Source organism: Chenopodium album, chromosome 3, assembly GCF_948465745.1.
Source record: "Chenopodium album chromosome 3, dcCheAlbu1.1, whole genome shotgun sequence".
Classification (NCBI taxonomy): domain Eukaryota; kingdom Viridiplantae; phylum Streptophyta; class Magnoliopsida; order Caryophyllales; family Amaranthaceae; genus Chenopodium; species Chenopodium album.
In genome coordinates this window covers 65,455,685-65,475,462 of record NC_137836.1, presented here as the reverse complement: position 1 = coordinate 65,475,462, position 19,778 = coordinate 65,455,685, and the positions used below count along the sequence as shown (strand labels likewise).

Sequence of the window (19,778 nt, the reverse complement as noted above, 5' to 3'; positions counted from 1 at the left end):
TGCATGTTATCGGATTATTATTAATGAATATTTAATCATATGTTGATAATTAATTTTTAAATGCAAAATATGATCTCCGGAAGAAGGCATAAATTTGATGTTTTAGGCAACATTAAACAACGAGCTTCATATATTATAAATGTGAGCACATGAATTATTATTATCGCAAGTATTGTAAATTGAAGACACAACACATCATTGAAGACTTGAAGATGCAACGCCAATTTAGGAGGATTCAAGATCAAGGAATGATATCTCTCTACATGAGAGAAGACATTCAACTATATTGAATTCATTGCACAAGAAGATCAACTCAAGTTATGTATTAATCAGGGGGAGAAAATACGCGCTGCACTTTTTTTCCCTTGACCACGGTTTTGTCCCACATTGGGTTTTCCTGGCAAGGTTTTTAATGAGGTAGCATCTCGAGCGTATTACAAAGATTGTTGTACTCTTTTTCTTTCATTAGGTTTTTATCCCACAGGGTTTTTCCTAATAAGGTTTTAACGAGACACGATCTTCGATAAGTCATCCAAGGGGGAGTGTTATGATATAGATGTATAAGTGGATGACTATTATCCATGTACTATTTAGAATACTCTAGAGACGGGTATTTGATCTTATCCGATGAATCCCTAGATAATCTACATGTAAATATAATATATCCCGTAACAGATGAGAAGTATACACACTAAATAAAATTCTCTCATATATTCCTCTATATTTAACAATGTTTGTTTAATTGATTGTGATTTATTTTTAAAGGAGGCTTATTGTATACTGATATTGAAATTATGTAGCTTTTTTGTGCGTTGGTGATGCTCATAAGGTTGATAAAAGTTTAAGATACACTTTTTGAATTGAATGTTAAATACGGGCATAAATTCTTTTGATTATGCAAAAAAAAAAAAAAAATAAGATTATCAAAATTTTTCCTGATTAAAATTTATTTTTATTGATCCTCTTATATTTTTGTAAATAAATTAAATATAAATCTTATTTTGGATATTTATTAAAAATTATGATGAATCATATGGCTAATATATAAAGCTAAATTTTAAGCCAGGTCATGAGGGCAGTGACACTTGGCATTCCAATTTTCTCAAACGTTGGATAAATTTAAATACACTTCATAAGATAAAAAAGTTAGTTTAGAATTCTATTTGGATAGAATTTTAGGATAAAATTGTTATTCTAGAGTTTTATTTTCGATAAAATAAATTGAATTATAATTTTTTTTAAAAAAACTATTAGATTATATCAGTTAAAATAATATACTTCACAATGTAATAGAATTTTAAAACTATGTACACCTATCAACAAGAAATGTTCAACGGTTGAATTGCCCAAAGTTTTTGGTTTAGGTCAACTCAACGGGCTTTGAACATTTATTTTATTTAATTTAGTTTTTGCTAATTTTTTTTTATTTTTTTAATGTATTAAATCGAACATTTCCACCAACATTATTATTAGTCATTACATGCCTACTAGATAACAAATCGTCACAAAAACACATCAATTCCTAACTAATTAATTTTGTATCAATGATATATATTAAATTTGATATATAGATTAACAATTTGTCTTAAAATTCAATAAACAACCCGGGCATCACACGGGGCACAAAACCAGTTTTCTATATGTATCAAATATTAGAATTTTATCGGTTATAGAACTCTATACAACAGTTTTATCTTTAAAAAACCTATCCAAAAATCGCTTACTTAATTTCAAATGTGTCACAATAATACCTATTTCTCGCCTACATGGCACGACACTTGGCGAAAAACTGTGATGCCAAGTGTCGCTATCTCGTGGCTTGGCTGCGAGATCATCTTTATATATTAGTGATATGATATGATTGCTTTTTTTCCCCTCCTTTTCTTTTAGTCGTTTATGTTAATTGTAAAGTAATTACTTGGTTTCTTTTAATGTAGATTAATGGAAGTTAGAGTAGAAGATCTGCTATATATATTAAATATTAGAATTTTATCGGTTATAAAACTCTATACAACAGTTTTATCTTAAAAAACCTATCCAAAAATCGCTTACTTAATTTCAAATATGTCACAATAATACCTATTTCTCGTCTACGTGGCATGACACTTGGCGAAAAACTGTGATGCCAAGTGTCGCTGTCTCGTGGCTTGGCTGCGAAATCATCTTTATATATTAGTGATATGATATGATTGACTTTTTTCCCCTCCATTTCTTTTAGGCGTTTGTGTTAATTGTAAAGTAATTACTTGGTTTCTTTTAATGTAGATTAATGGAAGTTAGAGTGGAAGATTTGCTTACAAATCTTTGTAAGAAAAAATAATAATAAATAAAAAATAAATAAAATATCATGTCTTGTTATTTCTTTTATTTTGCATTTGAATTGTATTATAATTCTACTAATATTGTATGTCCGGGTTGAATTTTAGAATAATTTTTTTGTTCCAATACCAACTCTTTGAAATATACTCCCTCTGTTTTTAAATACTTGCTTCATTTCTATTTTTTGCACTATTCATTTGTCCTTCTTTGACTAATGTTTGTGGTTTATACATAAGAAAAAATATAGTCTTGTGAGTACTTGTTGGAATCATCTCAATTGATAGATTATTAATTTTCAATTGTTAGAATTTATATTTATTGATAATTAAAGATATTAGTGATCAACGATTAGCATCAGCATGCGTGTCCAAGAGAAATGGAGCAAGTATTTAAAAACGGAGGGAGTACTATTTATTTTAACATGTACTTCATTGATACAAATCATATTTTATAAGAAACATAACATTTACAATTAACACTAAACCCGAAAACCCGACCCATTTAACTAGCTATGTCATGTTATGTCGACCCGTTTAATTAAACGAGTCAAAAACCCTCAACACCGACCTGCTTTTTACGTGTTCGGTTCGTGTCGTGTCACTTTTGCTACCTCTAACAACATTCATTTCTGACAAATTTTCTTTGTTGTAAGGCTTTGTTTGGTTCACCTTATTTTTACTTATTTAAAATATAATAATTTCAGATCAGAAAAATAAGTTCAGATCATCGTTTTTTGTGTAGTTTTTATCGCTAAATATCTTTACTTTCGTAATGAAAAAATTATAAAAATCATATATTAATAAAATACACATTTTTACGAATCTAACAAGACCCACTTGACACATTTTTTCCGTATAGATTATCGTATATTTAGGGTCAAAGTTTGGTCAAATCTAACATTCCGATCATATCAGATCAAATCAGACTAAAATAGATAAATTCAGATAAGCAAAAATAAGGTGAGCCAAGCAAGCCCTAAATTCAATGGAACAAAGACAAAATAATCCTAAATTCTTCCAAGTTCCACATCATAACGACTCCTCCCATAGATCAACCATAACACAATTTACATCTCAAAGACAGATTCTTTATCAAATATACGAACTTTCGAGTAAATTATCAACAAACAACTTGGGTATTCAATAAACAAGAATTACTAACTGAAAATTTTACATTGTTACTAGGACGACTAACGTGCACCGTCATAGCTAGCCATGTATGAGGAACGTTTCGATTTGATCTCATGTCACAAATTCAGCTATTGACAATATTTATGTGAATAAACATGTAAACAAATTTTCAGGGGTATATATGTTGGCACGATATTATTAAAAGTTCAAAAATAGAGACAAGTGATATTGATGAGGATAATAAGTAAATTAACATTTTAAAATGTATTATAAGATAAAGATAACCTATTCAAGACTAAGGGGTGCTTTGAACTTGAAGAAAGAACAATAAAATCAGTTTGGGTACGAAATATATAACATAGATAAGTAGATCGTGATCCGTGAACGTCAGGCAAAAATTATGCAAATAGGTCTAAAAATCTAATGCCTGATGTGTACACAAGGGTGCACCATACACATGCTGCACCTAGTGATATATATATATATATAAAAGGCGGAAAGAACATATAGGTGCGTATTTAAAAAATAACATATAAGTGTCTGACAAATAACATGTTTGTGTTTGACAAAGAACATGCATTACCAAATAACATAAAGATATTACAAAAAGAACGTGATAAAAACTTTATCAAAATTTCATGAAAAATACCAATTGGTTGTTGGTGTAGTGGTGATTGGGACTACACTTGGTAGGGAGGACTCGTGTTAGATCCCCCGCAACAACCGGGAGGGGACTGAAACCTAACCACCCATAACTGATCCCCGAATCCGGATTAGCCCAAAGGGTAAACCGGGTAGAACACCAAAAAAAAAAAAAATCATGAAAATTACACATTAACAGATTTTATTTTATTTTATTTACCAAAGATATCATTTCCCCAAAAATAGGTTTTTCACTCTCTAATCCATATAAGTAGATGAAACCCGTACGATGCACGGTTTGTTAGAGTTTTTTTAAAAAATGAGTTTTTGAAGAGTCACGTATGATTTAATTTTTAAAAATCCTACGTGGCGCGCTAAGAAAATTAAATCCTACGTGGCTCTCTAAAAACTCGGGAAAAAACTCCCCTTTAATATATATTAGATTAGATTAGATTCCTGATTCCTAATATCAAATTATAATATTTTACATTTAATTAGTTTATACTTAAAAATCCGTGCAATGCACGGTTTGTTAGTATTTTTTTTTAAAAAAAAAATATTTTCATATTTATGTGATTAAATTGTTATTATATAAGTTTTAAAATATTAGATAAAAATTCCTAATCTCTATAGATAATATTTTGTATTTAATTAATTTAAACTTTAAAATTTCATTCGTCAATTTTGCTTACGTGGCATTTGAATTATTTAATTGTAAAAGAAATTAATAATTTCTTATTTAATTGGCTACAACTTAAATTTATAATCCTACATGGCGCGCTAAGAAAATTAAATCCTACGTGGCTCTCTAAAAACTCGGGGAAAAACTCTCCTTTATATATATATATATATATATATATATATATATATATATATATATATATATATAAGGGGAGGCTCTCGTGAGAATTTTTCTTATGTGAGAATTTTTCTTATGTGAGAACACTCTTTATGTTCTAAAATTTTACTCGTATGTTCTAAATTTTAAATCTAATGTTCTAAATTTTTTCTTAGGTGTTCTAAATTAAATCAAATGTTCTAATTTAGTACTCACATGTTCAAAACCATAAATTAGTTAAGTTTAATATCATAAATTTTAAATAACTTGTTCCAAAATTTTAACTTATATGTTCTAAATTTTAAAATGTGTGTTCTAAGATTTTTAATTATATGTTCCAGATTTTAAAGCGTAAGTTCTATTTTTTTACTCATATGTTCTAAATTTTTTACTCACACTTTCTATATTCTATATTAGTTTGTTCTAAATTTTTATTCACATGTTTATAATCTTAAATCAGATGTTCTAAATTTACTCATATGTTTAAAATTTCATAAAGCATATTTTATAAATTTTTAATCACTTGTTCTAATTCTTAAATCAAATGTTCTAAACATATTACTCACATAGATGTTTTAAATTATTACTCAGATGTTCTAAATTTTAATTTCAGACACATGTTCTAAATTTTTATTCATATGTTCTAAACTTTTACTCACATGTTCTAAATTTAAAATCAATTCTCATATAAGTATGAATTCTCACATATGAACCTATTCTCACCGGATCCCTCCCCTATATATACATATATACTAGTTTTGTGCCCCGTGCGATGCTCGGGTTGATTATGGAATTTTAAGATAAAATTATTTTATAATTCAATTTAATTGATTGAAAATAGAATTCTAAATTAACTTTTTTTCTATCTATATATATACAAAGTCTATATATATATATATACAAAGTCCATATATATATATATATATATATATATATATATATATATATATATATATATATATATATATATATATATATGATAATAAATAAAAAAAATACAATGTGTGCGTCACTCATTACCTCAAGGAACATACGAGCCAAATTCAAAGAACATATGAGCCAAATTCAAAAAAATACTTTGTATTATTGAAACTCAAAAAATATGTTTAAACAATATATGTTAAAGAACATAAGTATAAAAGAGCATATTATCAAACATATATAGGTATGTTATTTGTCAAACATAAGTATGTTCTTTGTCAAACATGGTATGTACTTTGTTCAATCAAATTATGTTATTTCCGCCTTTTTTTATTTATCGGGTGCACCATGTGCATAATGCACCCCGGTGTACTACTAAAAATCTTGTGTAACGAGTCTAATATTATGATTCTATCAACTATCACACCAAACTCATAGTAAGTAATAAGTACATTAATCACCCAATACTTTACTTTACAACCAACAAACTCATGCATGCTTCATAAAAAGAAATATTGGACCACATTATAGTTTACGTGAGCTAAGTAATTATACGAAGTATAAGTAGCTTAGTTCATATAATTAAGAAGAGATTATAAGATTATAGTATGGTTGTTGCTAATCTATACATAATTGTACTCAATCAAGTATAAATCTATACTCACATTCCTAATATCATTTCACTGACAAAGTAAGATACACAATAATACTATCAATATGCACCTAAAAATGGTCCCCTCCAATGGCACAAGGTTATCCATTAACATTAGCTGCCTTAATCAACACTAATTACTTAAATTAACATATACAAAGCATTTTTTTACCAAAGAAAATTATATATACCGACCATATAATAAAAAAAAGTGATATTGATGAAAACATCATTACATACACTTGTTAAGTCATGATTTCAACCATGTAATTCAATAAAAAGTGAAATGGTAGTACCCTATATAATTGGTACCATGGTCCTTTGGTCCCCAAACTTGTTCATTGAAACATAAACAACAATTATGAAAGTGATTTCATTTGTAAGAAAGAAAACAAGACTTTGTCACAAAAGAAAATTTGACAAGATTTTTACTTGTCTCATATATTCACTGACTTGTTACTATTACTAGAATGTGTAGTAAATCATGAGCAAATTGATTTTGTAGACAACCGGGGAGTGATAGATGGATTATTCATCTAATTCATTGGATCGGATCGGATTAGATGCGGCATATAATTAAAAAAAATCATTGTTGAACTGTTGATTGGAATTGTAATTACCCTAAGATATCAATGTATATATAATACCTCTACTGTCTTAGTTATTATTACCATAAAATATAGCATAATTATTTGAACTATTGAAGTGATGATAAATGCTGATAATGGTAAGAGTTTCGTTCTTTACTTCTGAGGTCTTGTAATTCAAAGTATTTTTATTGATGTTTATAAAACTCAATGATAATTGGAAAAGTACTTGTAATTTTTTGACTTGTAATTTATTTTTTAGGCACTCAATTAATTAAAGCTTTAATTAGAAAAGTACTTCGTATTATATATTCGTTTAAGGGAAATATAGTCCTTAATTCCTTATAAGATCTTATCTGAATTTATTTATTGTAGCTGTAAATTGAACATGACAATAAGTATTAAGTAGCCTAAACTTATATGAGGTTAGTTTTTAAGCGTAAACATTACATTTATTGATGATCATATGATATGTAATACGAAGTATATGATCTTATTATCAAAATTTTAATTTCATAAAATTTTATTACTCAGTATATGATCTTATTAAATAGTCTTTACCTGAATTTGTGATATTTATAACCCCACTTAGATGTGTCAAAAAAATGATCCAACCAACTAGATGTATGAAAAAAAAAACACAAATGCAACTCGATCTAGAATTCAAATTGCGTGGACAGTATATAATTTAACATTACCAAAATCCAAATTAGGCCTACCCAACCCGACGAATAAACCTGAATCCATCCTAGTGACCCAACCCGTTTAGTTTCCCACTTAAAAAAGAAAGGTTGAGCATTAGAAACCACTCACAACAACAGTAAGATAGCATCAAGGAGAACACATGATAGCAAAAATTTTAGTGAATAAAATCCAAAAGACCCAATAAGAGGCGCACGTGAGCCATAGCTAACATAGGACTATAGGGGGAATATGTTACAATATGTTAATCCAAGGCCAATTTAAGCATTGATTAATACAGTCAATCTAGCTAATTAATTATTGTTTATAGCCTTAAAATCAGCTTTTAATAGCTTACTTTATAACATCTGGTACAGTAATTAGGCACTAATTGGTCCCCCCTGGTTGGGGGGTTAGGGGAAGAGCCTTTATATTATATTGTCTTTATTTTATGTTCAACTTCAAGCATGCCAATTCCAAATATATATAAAATCATGATGAATTTTTGTCTGTTTTGATATACAAATTATATATGAAAAACTCCTTTGTCTATCTGATGAAATGTGTAATTTATGTGATTATTTTTTGAAATAATTTGGGGGTGTTTCTGTGTTTGGTTAAAAATTTTATAAGAACAAAATTAGGTTTTTTTGGAGCAAAAAGAGGTTTTTTTTTTTTTTTTTTTTTTCTTTGCAACAGAAAATAAATAAATAAAGAGCTATTTTGACCATTTATAAAAACTCTTTAAAGCGTTTTTTTTTTTTTTTTTTTTTTTTTAAAGAAGTCCTAATTAAAGGAGGCTAAATTTCATTAATATAAGTCATACGGCATCTACAATTGACAATGAACGATAATGAAAACGAATTTAATAAAATCAAACAAGAATTAATCGGGGAAGGGCTAAGAATCCAAATACATAAATATAACAATTCGGCATATTCTCGATTCGTTGTCTCATACAACTTTTTGAGTGGATCCGTCGTCGCTTCACAATTTTGTGAGAAAGTAAATTCTTGTGCTGATTCCGTAACCTGAATCCGAGCCATAATCAATGGTAGCCTCGCACAACCGGAGACTAAATTAAACGCAAATAAAACCTTGTCTTTCGAAGGAATCTGAAAAATAAACCTTGTCTTTCGAAGGAGATCGAAAAAACCTTGTCTTTCGAAAGAGATAAACCCTTTCTTTCGAGGGAGACATTATTGTAACCTAAACAAAAAACTTAAAAGAAAAATAAAGATTGGGGCTTTCCACCGGTGAAATCCGATGGAAGCCCCTTTAAAATTGACAATGGAGACTAGGTTTAGGAGAGAGAAGAGAGAAAAGGAGGCTTGGGTTAACTCTTTAAAGTGTTTGATAAAGAGTAGGTTCAAGGTCCAAAAAACTTAATTTTTAAACATCCAATTAGGGCCTTTGAAGTTTTTAAGGTTGTTTTTGGTATTTGAAGAGCCACAAAGACGGAGATGAGAATCGATTCTAGGATCTCCTGAAATTGAGAGAGAACTAGAATTGAGAGAGAAGCTCTAACCACTTGTGAGCTTTCTCTCACTGTCAAGTTTTTAAGGTTGTAATTGTGATTTCATAACTTCATGTGAAGATATATATATATATATATATATATATATATATATATATATATTTTCTTATGTGAGAACACTCTTTATGTTCTAAAATTTTACTCGTATGTTCTAAATTTTAAAACGTGTGTTTAAGATTTTTAATTATATGTTCCAGATTTTAAAGCGTATGTTCTATTTTTTTTACTCGTATGTTTTAAATTTTTTACTCACACTTTCTATATTCTATATCAGTTTGTTCTAAATTTTTATTCACATGTTCAATCAGATGTTCTAAATTTTACTCATATGTTTAAAATTTCATAAAGTAGATTTTATAAATTTTTAATCACTTGTTCTAATTCTTAAATCAAATATTCTAAACATATTACTCACATAGATGTTCTAAATTATTACTCAGATGTTCTAAATTTTAATTTCAGACACATGTTTTTAAATTTTTACTCGTATGTTCTAAACTTTTACTCACATGTTCTAAATTTAAAATCAGTTCTCATATAAGTATGAATTCTCACATATGAACCTATTCTCACCGGATCCCTCCCCTATATATATATATATATATATATATATATATATATATATATATATATATATATATATATATATATATATATATATATATATATATATATATATATATATATATATATATATATATATATATATATATATATATATATTTCAATTAGAGTATTTTATCATATTTTATTTGTTTAAAATGGTAAACAAGGACATCAGATTTATTGTATTTTTGGATGAAGAACTTGATGACTATGTGCTTCTTCTTATCTAAAAATCAGGGAAAGCTAGTCAAAGTAGAGTTCATAAATAGTGTCAAAAGTCAAAATGTGTCATCTAATTTAAAAGGAGTAAGTTGAAATTTTAGAGAAAAGTGGATAAAGTTATGGAATTTTTGTGAAAAACTACTTTTTAATTAACTACCTTATAAAATATAAAACGTTGTAATTGCCTACCTTCTACCGAAATGACACATTTGACTTTTATTTCCTGACGTTGACCATGTCACGTGAGGGTCACGTAACCCTTTAATGACTTAATTCCCCAAATTTTCCCCAAATTTTCCTCCTTTACACCAATTCAGCCCATATAATTATCAAAGGGGTTGCAAATAAACAATATAAAATATGAATAATCGTATTGTTAAGGAAAAGAGTTGGTATAAAGTGGGAAAATTTGGGAGAAAGAGGGGAATTAAGTCATTAAAAGGTCATGTGACTCTCACATGACATGGTCAACACCGGAAAATAAAAATCAAATATGTTATTCCGGTGGGAGGTAGTCAATTACAACATTTTATAATTTATAAGGTAGTTAATTACAACATTTTATACTTTATAAGGTTGTTAATTACAACATTTTGTTTTTAGGGTAGTTTTTCGCAAAATTCAAAGTTTAAAAGGTAGTTTTTCACAAAATATCCTTAAGTTATTGCAAGTAAAGCTATAAAACAAGCCGAATGTTTTGTGTACGACTGGCCACAACACGTCACCACTTGTAAAAGAAAAAATGAATTCCTATAATATTCGGCGAGTAACCCCTGATGCACTGACCGAATAATCCCTGTAGCACTGACCCAGTTATTCATATAATACTCCCGAAGTAACCCTATGATATGATGATTGGTTGGTGACACGGTGTGGATAACTATATATAAGAATTTATGTAATTGTACTCCTATATGTTTTAACTATTATATTACCATGTCTTACCAACTAAGCTAATTAAGCTAGGTTTGTTGCCTTCACTTTAATAATTGCATCACTATAGTGGTAAAATTTGATGATTGTAGTTTGCCAAGATTAGTGTTTTTCTTCATACAAAATACAAAGTACACAAAGTCACAAAATGAATAAAGCACTGATTTGTTTCTTAAATTTTTTTATGTTTTTTTTTTTTTTTTAGGATTTGTTTCTTAATTAAAAAGATATAAACACAGAATTTGATGAGCAACAATATTGAATGGCAGTATATATGCTACAATAATCGATAAACAGTAGGTTATGGTAATACAGTACGTTCACAAAAGGTTATATGATGTCCCATGTTACAAAATACATCATGGTTTTCAGTGATTAGCCAGCCATTAGCTTGTCATTATACATGCAATCGATCACAATCACTCATAAGTCATAAGTATTTTCCAATTCCAATGGTTAATCCAAAAGCTCAAATTATTTACTTACCTAGCTAATTACTCTAATTTATACATAATAAAATTAGAAGCTAAGTCTCGTTTATGGCTTTTGTTTTTATAATATAATAAGTTACACCTGATCCGATTTTCTCTTACGACCGGTTAGCAAGCTCTAAGACAAATCTTAATGTATAATTCTGGACGGGGAATACAGTGATTTATTTACCAAAATGTCATTTTTTCATCTACCACGACATCTTTTCTTGAAGATCAAATATTTATATATATATACATAATATAGCATTTATATACAATGATGTGTTTAATTTAATAAAATTATAGTATACTATGGTGCAAATTGATCTAGGTTGAAGTAGAACACTAAGATCAAGATACTTTTAACAGTGTACGGACATATAAAACATCATTTTTGACAGTAGTCTCCACTCTCCAAGATCAATTTAATTTACAACAAAAATACAAAGACAGCAATAGAAAACAACATTACAAGTTGCATAATAAACAATGCAAAGCATGAAGTAGAATAAGGTAAACCTATAAAACATAGGCCATTCATTAAGAATAGTTAAGTATGGTCTTGATGATTAACATATATACCCCAATAATCTCCATGCTTAAGGACCTAAAGTTAGTATCTTTACACATAATTTCTTCCTTATTTTAAACAAATAAAAGTTTAATTTGTTAGGTTGCTTTCACAAAGCCATGATTACCATCCCCCCAAAAGCAATGCATCTCATCACCAATCCGGCTGGTGTCTCCAATTTTCAAATTTTCATTTATTTTTAATCTAAAAAAATTTAAATTAAATTAAAAAAAACAATATAATATTTTATTTTAATTGCTACATTAATTTTTAAAAAGTTTTGCTACATAATTAACTTTCACCGAAAAGTGTCAACATAACTTCATTTCCTTGACTTTACCTTAATCAAATAATTATAAACACCTACTTTCCCCTTAAACACACACACATAATACTTGCACATTACAACACTAATAAAAGTATGACTTTCATAACTCATCTTCTTCTCCTTTTTTTATCCTACAATATGAGTTTCATGTAACTTTTACCACACTTACTCACTCAACACACACATACAGAGATTAAGAGAGCAATCCCGGCTTGTCGCGGTGTGCAAGTAACCAATGGCGAATCTAGCTTTTGTTATGATGGACTGCTAACTGAAAGTTGACTACTACTACGACCGGTTTACGAGTTGGAAATTTGAAGGATTTATATACAAGGTAGGGAATTCGAGATGGGGGTGGTGACAATGGGTGATTTGAAGCCTAATATAGCTGGGAAGAGAGCTTTTAGGCCGAGTTCGAGCACAAGGCATGTAACTGAATGGTATGTATTCCTCTCTTTCTGTTTCTGTTACAAAATGAAGTGATACTCAAAGGTTTTAAATTATATGCAGTATACACTTTACGCCAAAGATTTTTCGTACAATTGTTAGCACCACGTGACTATACAACTCTCTCATAACCCAGAAAGAAAAAACCGGAGTTTAAGGGAATTTCGCAAAATTTGTCAGCTTTAATGTCTTATTTCTGTTAAGATTTAACTCAGCTGAACAATCAGTTACTCCTAACTGAAAAAATTAACATTTATAGTTGTGAATTTGTGATTTTTTTTACTTAAAATATGCGCATAAACTAAGAAATTAATTACGGAGTATTAGTTTATTACAATTATATAATTCCAAATTACGAATAATTTTTTATTTTCAATTATTGCATCGCTTCTGAAATAGGCCTTAAACAATTCAAGCGAAGCAAATTAACAATTTTGTACAAATGAATTGTTTTTTTTTTTTTTTTTTTTTTTGCATTTACCAAAAAATACTGTAGTATATTGACATTTTACCGCCAAATAATAAACAAAAGTAACAAGTACTCCATATAATTTATAAATATCCTCCGTTTTTAAATATTTACTCCACTTCCCTTTTTCGTACGTTTTTAAATAGTTGCTCAATTTTCTTATTTGGAAAGTTTTTACAATATTTAACTAATTTCTCTTTTCTAGTGGACCCATCACATATTTTCTCTCCTCTATTTTTGTTTTTACAATTTTTTATTCTTCCATTTACCTCGCTATATCCATATATTATTATTTTCTCCAATTTTCCTAACTACGCGCATGGAGAAATGGAGTATGTATTTTAAAACGGAGAGAGTACCTAACATTTGAATTAAATTAGTGGGAAAAAAATGAAAAATTTGATTCATCGATTTGAATTCATGTCATTTTCCAGATAAATTAAATACATAACGAGTACTAGAGTAGTATGAATTTCATGACATTTTGGAGTTGGGGACTATTTAGGAATGGTAGTTTTGGGAAAAAGTCAAAAAGAGGTGACTATATTTTCTCTCCCATAATTTATGCCAAATTAAATCAACGACAAATTTATGCAACCACAGCCAAACATTAAAAAAAGTTTCTTTTCAATAAAGTGTAATAAAAAAATTTTAATATCTCTATTTCATATTATTTGCAACGATTTGACATAAAGTTGAGAGAAAAAATGTCTAGTCGTTGCAAATAATATGAAATAGAGGTAATATAAAGAATTTTACTTTGTCTTAATTGTACTTGAAATATCGATGTTTAAAATGTTAATTTTCAAAGGTGTTTTTATTAAGGTTAGAGGATCGCCTTAACCAAAAGTTTAAGTCGAGGGTTAAGCCTATAATTGGTTTTAATACTGTGTCAATCATTCCTCAGTTTAATGAAATACGTCAATTGTCATTTAATTGTCTTGCCAGTTCATATAGTACTATTATAGTTATAAACATTTATATATAGTTCGTTGGAATAATGCATGCTAAAGTTGTTTTCAATGTTGTAATATTCAATTCTGTTTTCATATAAAACAGGTTAGTAAACAGAAATGTTTTCCAAGTTAAATGATGACCAACAATAATGCAAGTATGGATATCAATGTGACTGTCAAAATTGTTTAGTGTATTAACCAAGTTACAAGACAAATTTTGGTGGGTTCCTCACCTTATATGAATTTGTATTCTCTCATCAACTGTTGATTATAATAATAATCTCTTCTACCTAAAAAGGATCGAGGGTTGTTAGCCAAGTGTTTAGTGTACAGTGTCGATTCCGAAGTTGGAGATGTAGACGGTGTATTTCTAAAAAGGATCGAGGGTTGTTATGTAAAACTGTAAAACTGTTAAAAATTAAAATAAAGACTTATGACCTATTCCAATTTACAAAAAACAAGTGAACTATACTGAACTGAAATGATTGGGATTGAATTGAGCTGAACTGAATAGAGCTGAAATAAATTATTTATAAAAGAAGGAAATTAAGAACTTAACTAATTGAAGATGAACAGAACTGAATTGAAATTAAGCTTAACAAAACATACCCTTAGAATTCGCTTACATAGTTATTGGGTCTTATGTCTCTTGTAAGCCCAAAGATACTTATATAACATGTCTATGCAGCTATGCATACACAAATTATTGAGGCTAGGTCGTAGTCGTGAGACTCGTGACTCTTCAGAGAAGACGGTTCTACTCATTTCGTTCATCTTAATTTCTTGAAAGAAAAAGAAAAGAAATATGTAACATTGTTATTAATTCAAAAATAAAATATTTTTGTTTCGTCCTTTTTGTTTGAGAAAAATTGAAAGATAAGGATAACTCCCTCCGTTCCCACTTATTTCTTTTCACTTCCTTTCAATAAACCAAATATTGGAATTTAAAGCTTCTTTTGATTTCCCTTTCCCTCCCTTTTTTTTTCCTTTCTTGCCTTTACTAATTATAAAGTGTGAATCAACAATGTGTATGTAAATTCTCCTAGGAAATGTACATTCATACATAAAAAGTTTAGGATAAAAAATAAAGATTACTATCCTAAGAATACTTTTTTGCAACCAAGGTAGAAAATAAACTTTAGAGCTTGCTGAAAATGACTGCATCACGCGAATGGGCCTGATCTGTCTATCCAACAACCTGCATTGAGCAATGAAAAATCCTGAAGAAATTCCATTATTAGATGATTGTTCAATAATATTTTTGTCCATATTAGTCATCTACCTCATTTTCGAGGGGCTACCAACTCAGTACGGATAAAACGTAAGCAATCTGATTGAGAACTTTGTTATCTTGTAGATTTGTATGGACTACAAACCAAAACAGTTACATATCAAATAACCAACTTCAGCCTCATGTTTTTCAGCACTTGTGTTCTAAGACCCCACGAAAATTCTCTGCTCGAAAAGAAAGTTTATCTTCTGTGGACCACTGATGTCACAGTCATATGACAGTCAGTGAATGGGAACTTTCAGTTACATCAGATGCTAACTTTCTGAAAGAAATCATAGTGGCAGTCCTTGGGTCTTATAATTCGAAAATTATTATATGGTCTGATGTATGCTGTGACTGCGAGTCTGTGACAGATAAAATAGTAAACGAAAGCATAGCAGTTGGTAAATACTGATTGTCAGAGAGGAATCATGTATGGGTGCAGCTAATTAATGTTTTAGATTCAGTCCCGCCTTCTTGTTTTTGTCCATCTGAAACCAACTTTCTGTTGTTTTATATCTTTCAGGCCAATATCTGATGTTTCGAGTGATCTCTCCATCGAAGTAGGCGCTGCCTGCTTTGCACTTCACAAAGTAAGTACTCTGCCTGATAAGGCTACAGAATTTTCTGCACAAATGCTTTGTTCTTACTTTGACAGCAAAATCTTCTTTTAGCTTAGTCTTTCTGTTTTTATTTCATCATAGACTGATTTATGTTGTTGTTCTAGTTTAATGTGAAATTGCTTAATTCGATAATTTTGGAGTATTTTTCATCCCTTTTAAACCTTAATGAATATTAGTATAAGATTCAGATAACATATATAGGAGTGTCAGTAACTAACAGTGCATGTATTTTGCTGCAGTTTCCTCTTGTTTCTCGCAGTGGAAGAATCAGGAAACTGTTGCTGGAGGCGAAGGATTCAAAGATCTCGAAGATTAGTCTCCCATCAGTGCCAGGCGGATCAGAGGCATTTGAGCTTGCTGCCAAGTTTTGTTATGGGGTCAATGTTGAAATCACTCTATCGAATGTAGCTATGCTACGCTGTGCAGCACATTTCCTTGAAATGACTGAAGAGTATGCAGAAAAAAGCCTAGAAACAAGAACTGAGGTATATCTTAAAGATATGGTCCTCCCAAATATATCAAATTCCATCTCAGTTTTACACAAATGCGAGACACTCTTGCCTATATCAGAGGATATTAATCTAGTTAACAGGATAGTTACTGCAATTGCTAATAATGCATGTAAGGAGCAGCTGTGTTCGGGTTTATTAAAACTCGAACATAACTTCCCAGTTAAAGGATTATCGGCTTTGGAGCCAGAAACACCAGCAGATTGGTGGGGAAAATCACTAACAGTTTTGAATCTTGATTTCTTCCAAAGGGTTTTGACAGCAGTAAAATTGAAGGGTCTTAAACAAGATTTGATAAGCAAGATTTTGATAAACTATGCTCAAACTTCTCTTCAAGGAGTCGTTGTAAGAGATCCACAACTTCTAAAGGGGAACTACTTAGATATAGAACTTCAAAAGAAACAAAGGATACTTGTTGAAACTTTGGTGAGCTTGTTACCAACACAATCACGAAAAAGCTTGGTTCCTATGGCTTTCCTTTCAAGCTTGTTAAAGAGTGCAATTGCACAGTTGGCTTCTACATCTTGTAGATCCGACTTAGAGAGAAGGATTGGCTTGCAATTAGACCAAGCAATCTTGGAAGACATACTTATTCCTGCTAGTTCTCAAGTGAACAATCATAGTCCCATGTATGATATTGATTCTGTGTTGAGAATTTTCTCAATTTTCTTGAACTTAGACGAGGATGATGATGATGATGATACTCACTTGAGGGATGAAAGTGAGATGATGTACAATTTTGATAGCCCTGGCTCTCCTAAGCAAAGCTCGATTATCAAGGTGTCGAAATTGTTAGACAATTTTCTTGCAGAAGTGGCCTTGGATTCAAACTTGACACCTTCCAAGTTCACAGCTCTTGCAGAGCTTCTGCCTGATCATGCTCGCGTAGTTACTGATGGTCTGTATAGAGCAGTGGATATCTTCCTCAAGGTAACGTATGTCTTTCTTGTTGCATCAGCATTCCCATAAACCAGTACATGTTGAATTGTAAAGCTACAAATTTACATGCTTCGTTATAATTTCTGAGAGTATAAAACATATTCCTGGATCTCAATCATCAGCTTAAGCCAGACAAATAAAACAATCACTTGTAACAGAATGAACATTAGACCTCATATGTTCTTGTAATTTCAGGTTCATCCAAACATGAAGGATTCAGAGAGATACAGGCTATGCAAAACTATTGACTGTCAAAAACTCTCTCAAGAAGCCTGCAGTCACGCAGCTCAGAATGAACGACTTCCTGTACAAATGGCGGTACAAGTACTCTACTTTGAACAAATCAGGCTAAGAAACGCAATGAATGGGGGCCAAAACCAGTTCTTCTTTGGCTCGGTTAATGGACATCATTTCCCTCAAAGATCAAGTAGTGGAGCAGCAAGTGGAGCTATTTCTCCTAGGGACAACTATGCCTCGGTTAGAAGAGAAAATCGCGAGCTCAAGCTAGAAGTGGCAAGGATGAGAATGAGGCTAACAGACTTAGAAAAAGATCATGTTTCCATGAAACAGGATATGGTAAGATCACATCCTGCTAATAAGTTGTTCAAGTCATTTACCAAGAAACTTAGTAAGCTTAATGCCCTTTTTCGGCTTAACAGTGTTAAGCCACTAGGGTCTAAGGCTAACTCAGAATCTCGATTCTTCTTCCAGAGGCGAAGGCGGCATTCTGTAGGATGAGATTGGTTGTTATAGTGTGAATATAATCAAATTTGAGTGTATAGTATATATACTTAATTAGTGTTAATTTTTGTCTAAATAGTGTTTTTTTCATTTTTTTTTATTTTTTTTTTTTTACCATTATAGTTAATTTATTTGTTGTGTACTTTTTGTGTGGCTTGGCTGAAACAACCTCCTCAGTGTTTCAGAAGAGTTCCTAACAGGAACAGTCTCTATAAAAGCCTTGTGGCCTGTTTCTGTATTTGATCCACTTTGAGAAAAAAAAAATAAAATAAAATAAAAATTCTTCAATTCAAAGTCTTTAAGAAAATTACATGCTTTGTATGTAATTTCAACATAACACTCGTTCCGTTCAGAAATTAGTCACCATGCTCTAACTACTTACTCCGTTACTTGTATGATAAGCTAATCACAAACAACTATCTTAAAAAATGTGACAACTAATCACAAACACTCATATGAAATTAGTATACGTGTGCATGTGACTAAAATATCCTAAGTAAAAAAGTAAAATCGGATAAATTTTTTTATGTACTGTCAAAAATTCGAAACGTGTCTACATCCATGATTTATTTTTCCCCAAGGGAACTTATGATTAGCTGGCCATCTAGCTGTTAAAACAAAGATTATCACTGCCAACTTTATTTGATATGAAAGCATGCCGGAAACATAATCATAGCTATATGAAGTAGAAAATTTCAATCATATTATTGTTACTTGATGGGTTTTTGTGGTAAAAGTTTTGAACCAAATTGCCTTTAGAAATTAGAATAGACACAGTACAACAAGTGGCCTAATGATAAGCAAGCGTGGAGTAACAATTCCTTTGTGGCTTTGGCATGTTTGGTAATTGGCTTTTTGGTTAGCTTTTGGCTTTTGGCTTTTTTAGGTGGTCAAACAGCCAAAAAATGAGTTTGGTAATTGGCTTTTTAGTCATCGAAAAAGCTGGCTTTTAAGCCAAAATGAAAAAGCTGCTTTGAGTAGTTTTTTTGTTGGCTTTTGGCTTATTGGCCCACAAATTATCTAATAAACAGCCAACAACCAACAATTAATCTACCAAACACTTTTATAAACAGCCAGCTTAAACAGCCAATTTCAAAAGCCATTATAAACAGCCAAACATTCCAGTTGGTCAAACAAGCCAAGTGAACCAGCCAACAGCCAACCGCCAACAATCATTTGCCAAACAAACCCTTTAACTAACAAAACAATATGGCATCCAAGAGACGCCAAAAATGTTTTCAAAACATTTTTATTTGTTATTATTGTTAGATTCTTTTATTTTTACCACCTTATTTTAGAAAAACCTAACTTGTTTTTTACCATCTAAACAACAACAACAACAACCAAAAAAAAAAAAAAAAAAAACTATTTTACCACCAACTAA

General features: G+C 30.2%; 1 protein-coding gene across 2 annotated transcripts; it reads left to right on the top strand.

Annotated features, from left to right (window-relative positions):
- Positions 1-12,591: 12,591 nt before the first annotated feature.
- Positions 12,592-18,670, top strand: LOC145614845 (BTB/POZ domain-containing protein At1g03010-like). 2 transcript variants are annotated; one of them, XM_081669909.1, is made up of 4 exons: positions 12,592-12,880; positions 16,109-16,175; positions 16,445-17,644; positions 17,849-18,670. In XM_081669909.1, the coding sequence occupies exons 1-4, from the start codon at positions 12,789-12,791 to the stop codon at positions 18,389-18,391; spliced, it is 1,902 nt and encodes a 633-aa protein (XP_081526035.1). In that variant the 5' UTR covers positions 12,592-12,788; the 3' UTR covers positions 18,392-18,670. The 2 variants fall into 2 exon arrangements, with proteins under 2 accessions (XP_081526035.1, XP_081526044.1); XM_081669918.1 differs by lacking the exon at positions 12,592-12,880 and adding an exon at positions 15,884-16,015.
- Positions 18,671-19,778: the final 1,108 nt, after the last annotated feature.

Bases quoted from the DNA above. Each gene is read 5' to 3' on its own strand.
- LOC145614845 (XM_081669909.1), top strand. From the start codon at position 12,789: ATGGGGGTGGTGACAATGGGTGATTTGAAGCCTAATATAGCTGGGAAG. The intron at 16,176-16,444 runs GTAAGTACTCTG...ATTTTGCTGCAG, and splicing joins CCTGCTTTGCACTTCACAAA to TTTCCTCTTGTTTCTCGCAG. The intron at 17,645-17,848 runs GTAACGTATGTC...TTGTAATTTCAG, and splicing joins CAGTGGATATCTTCCTCAAG to GTTCATCCAAACATGAAGGA.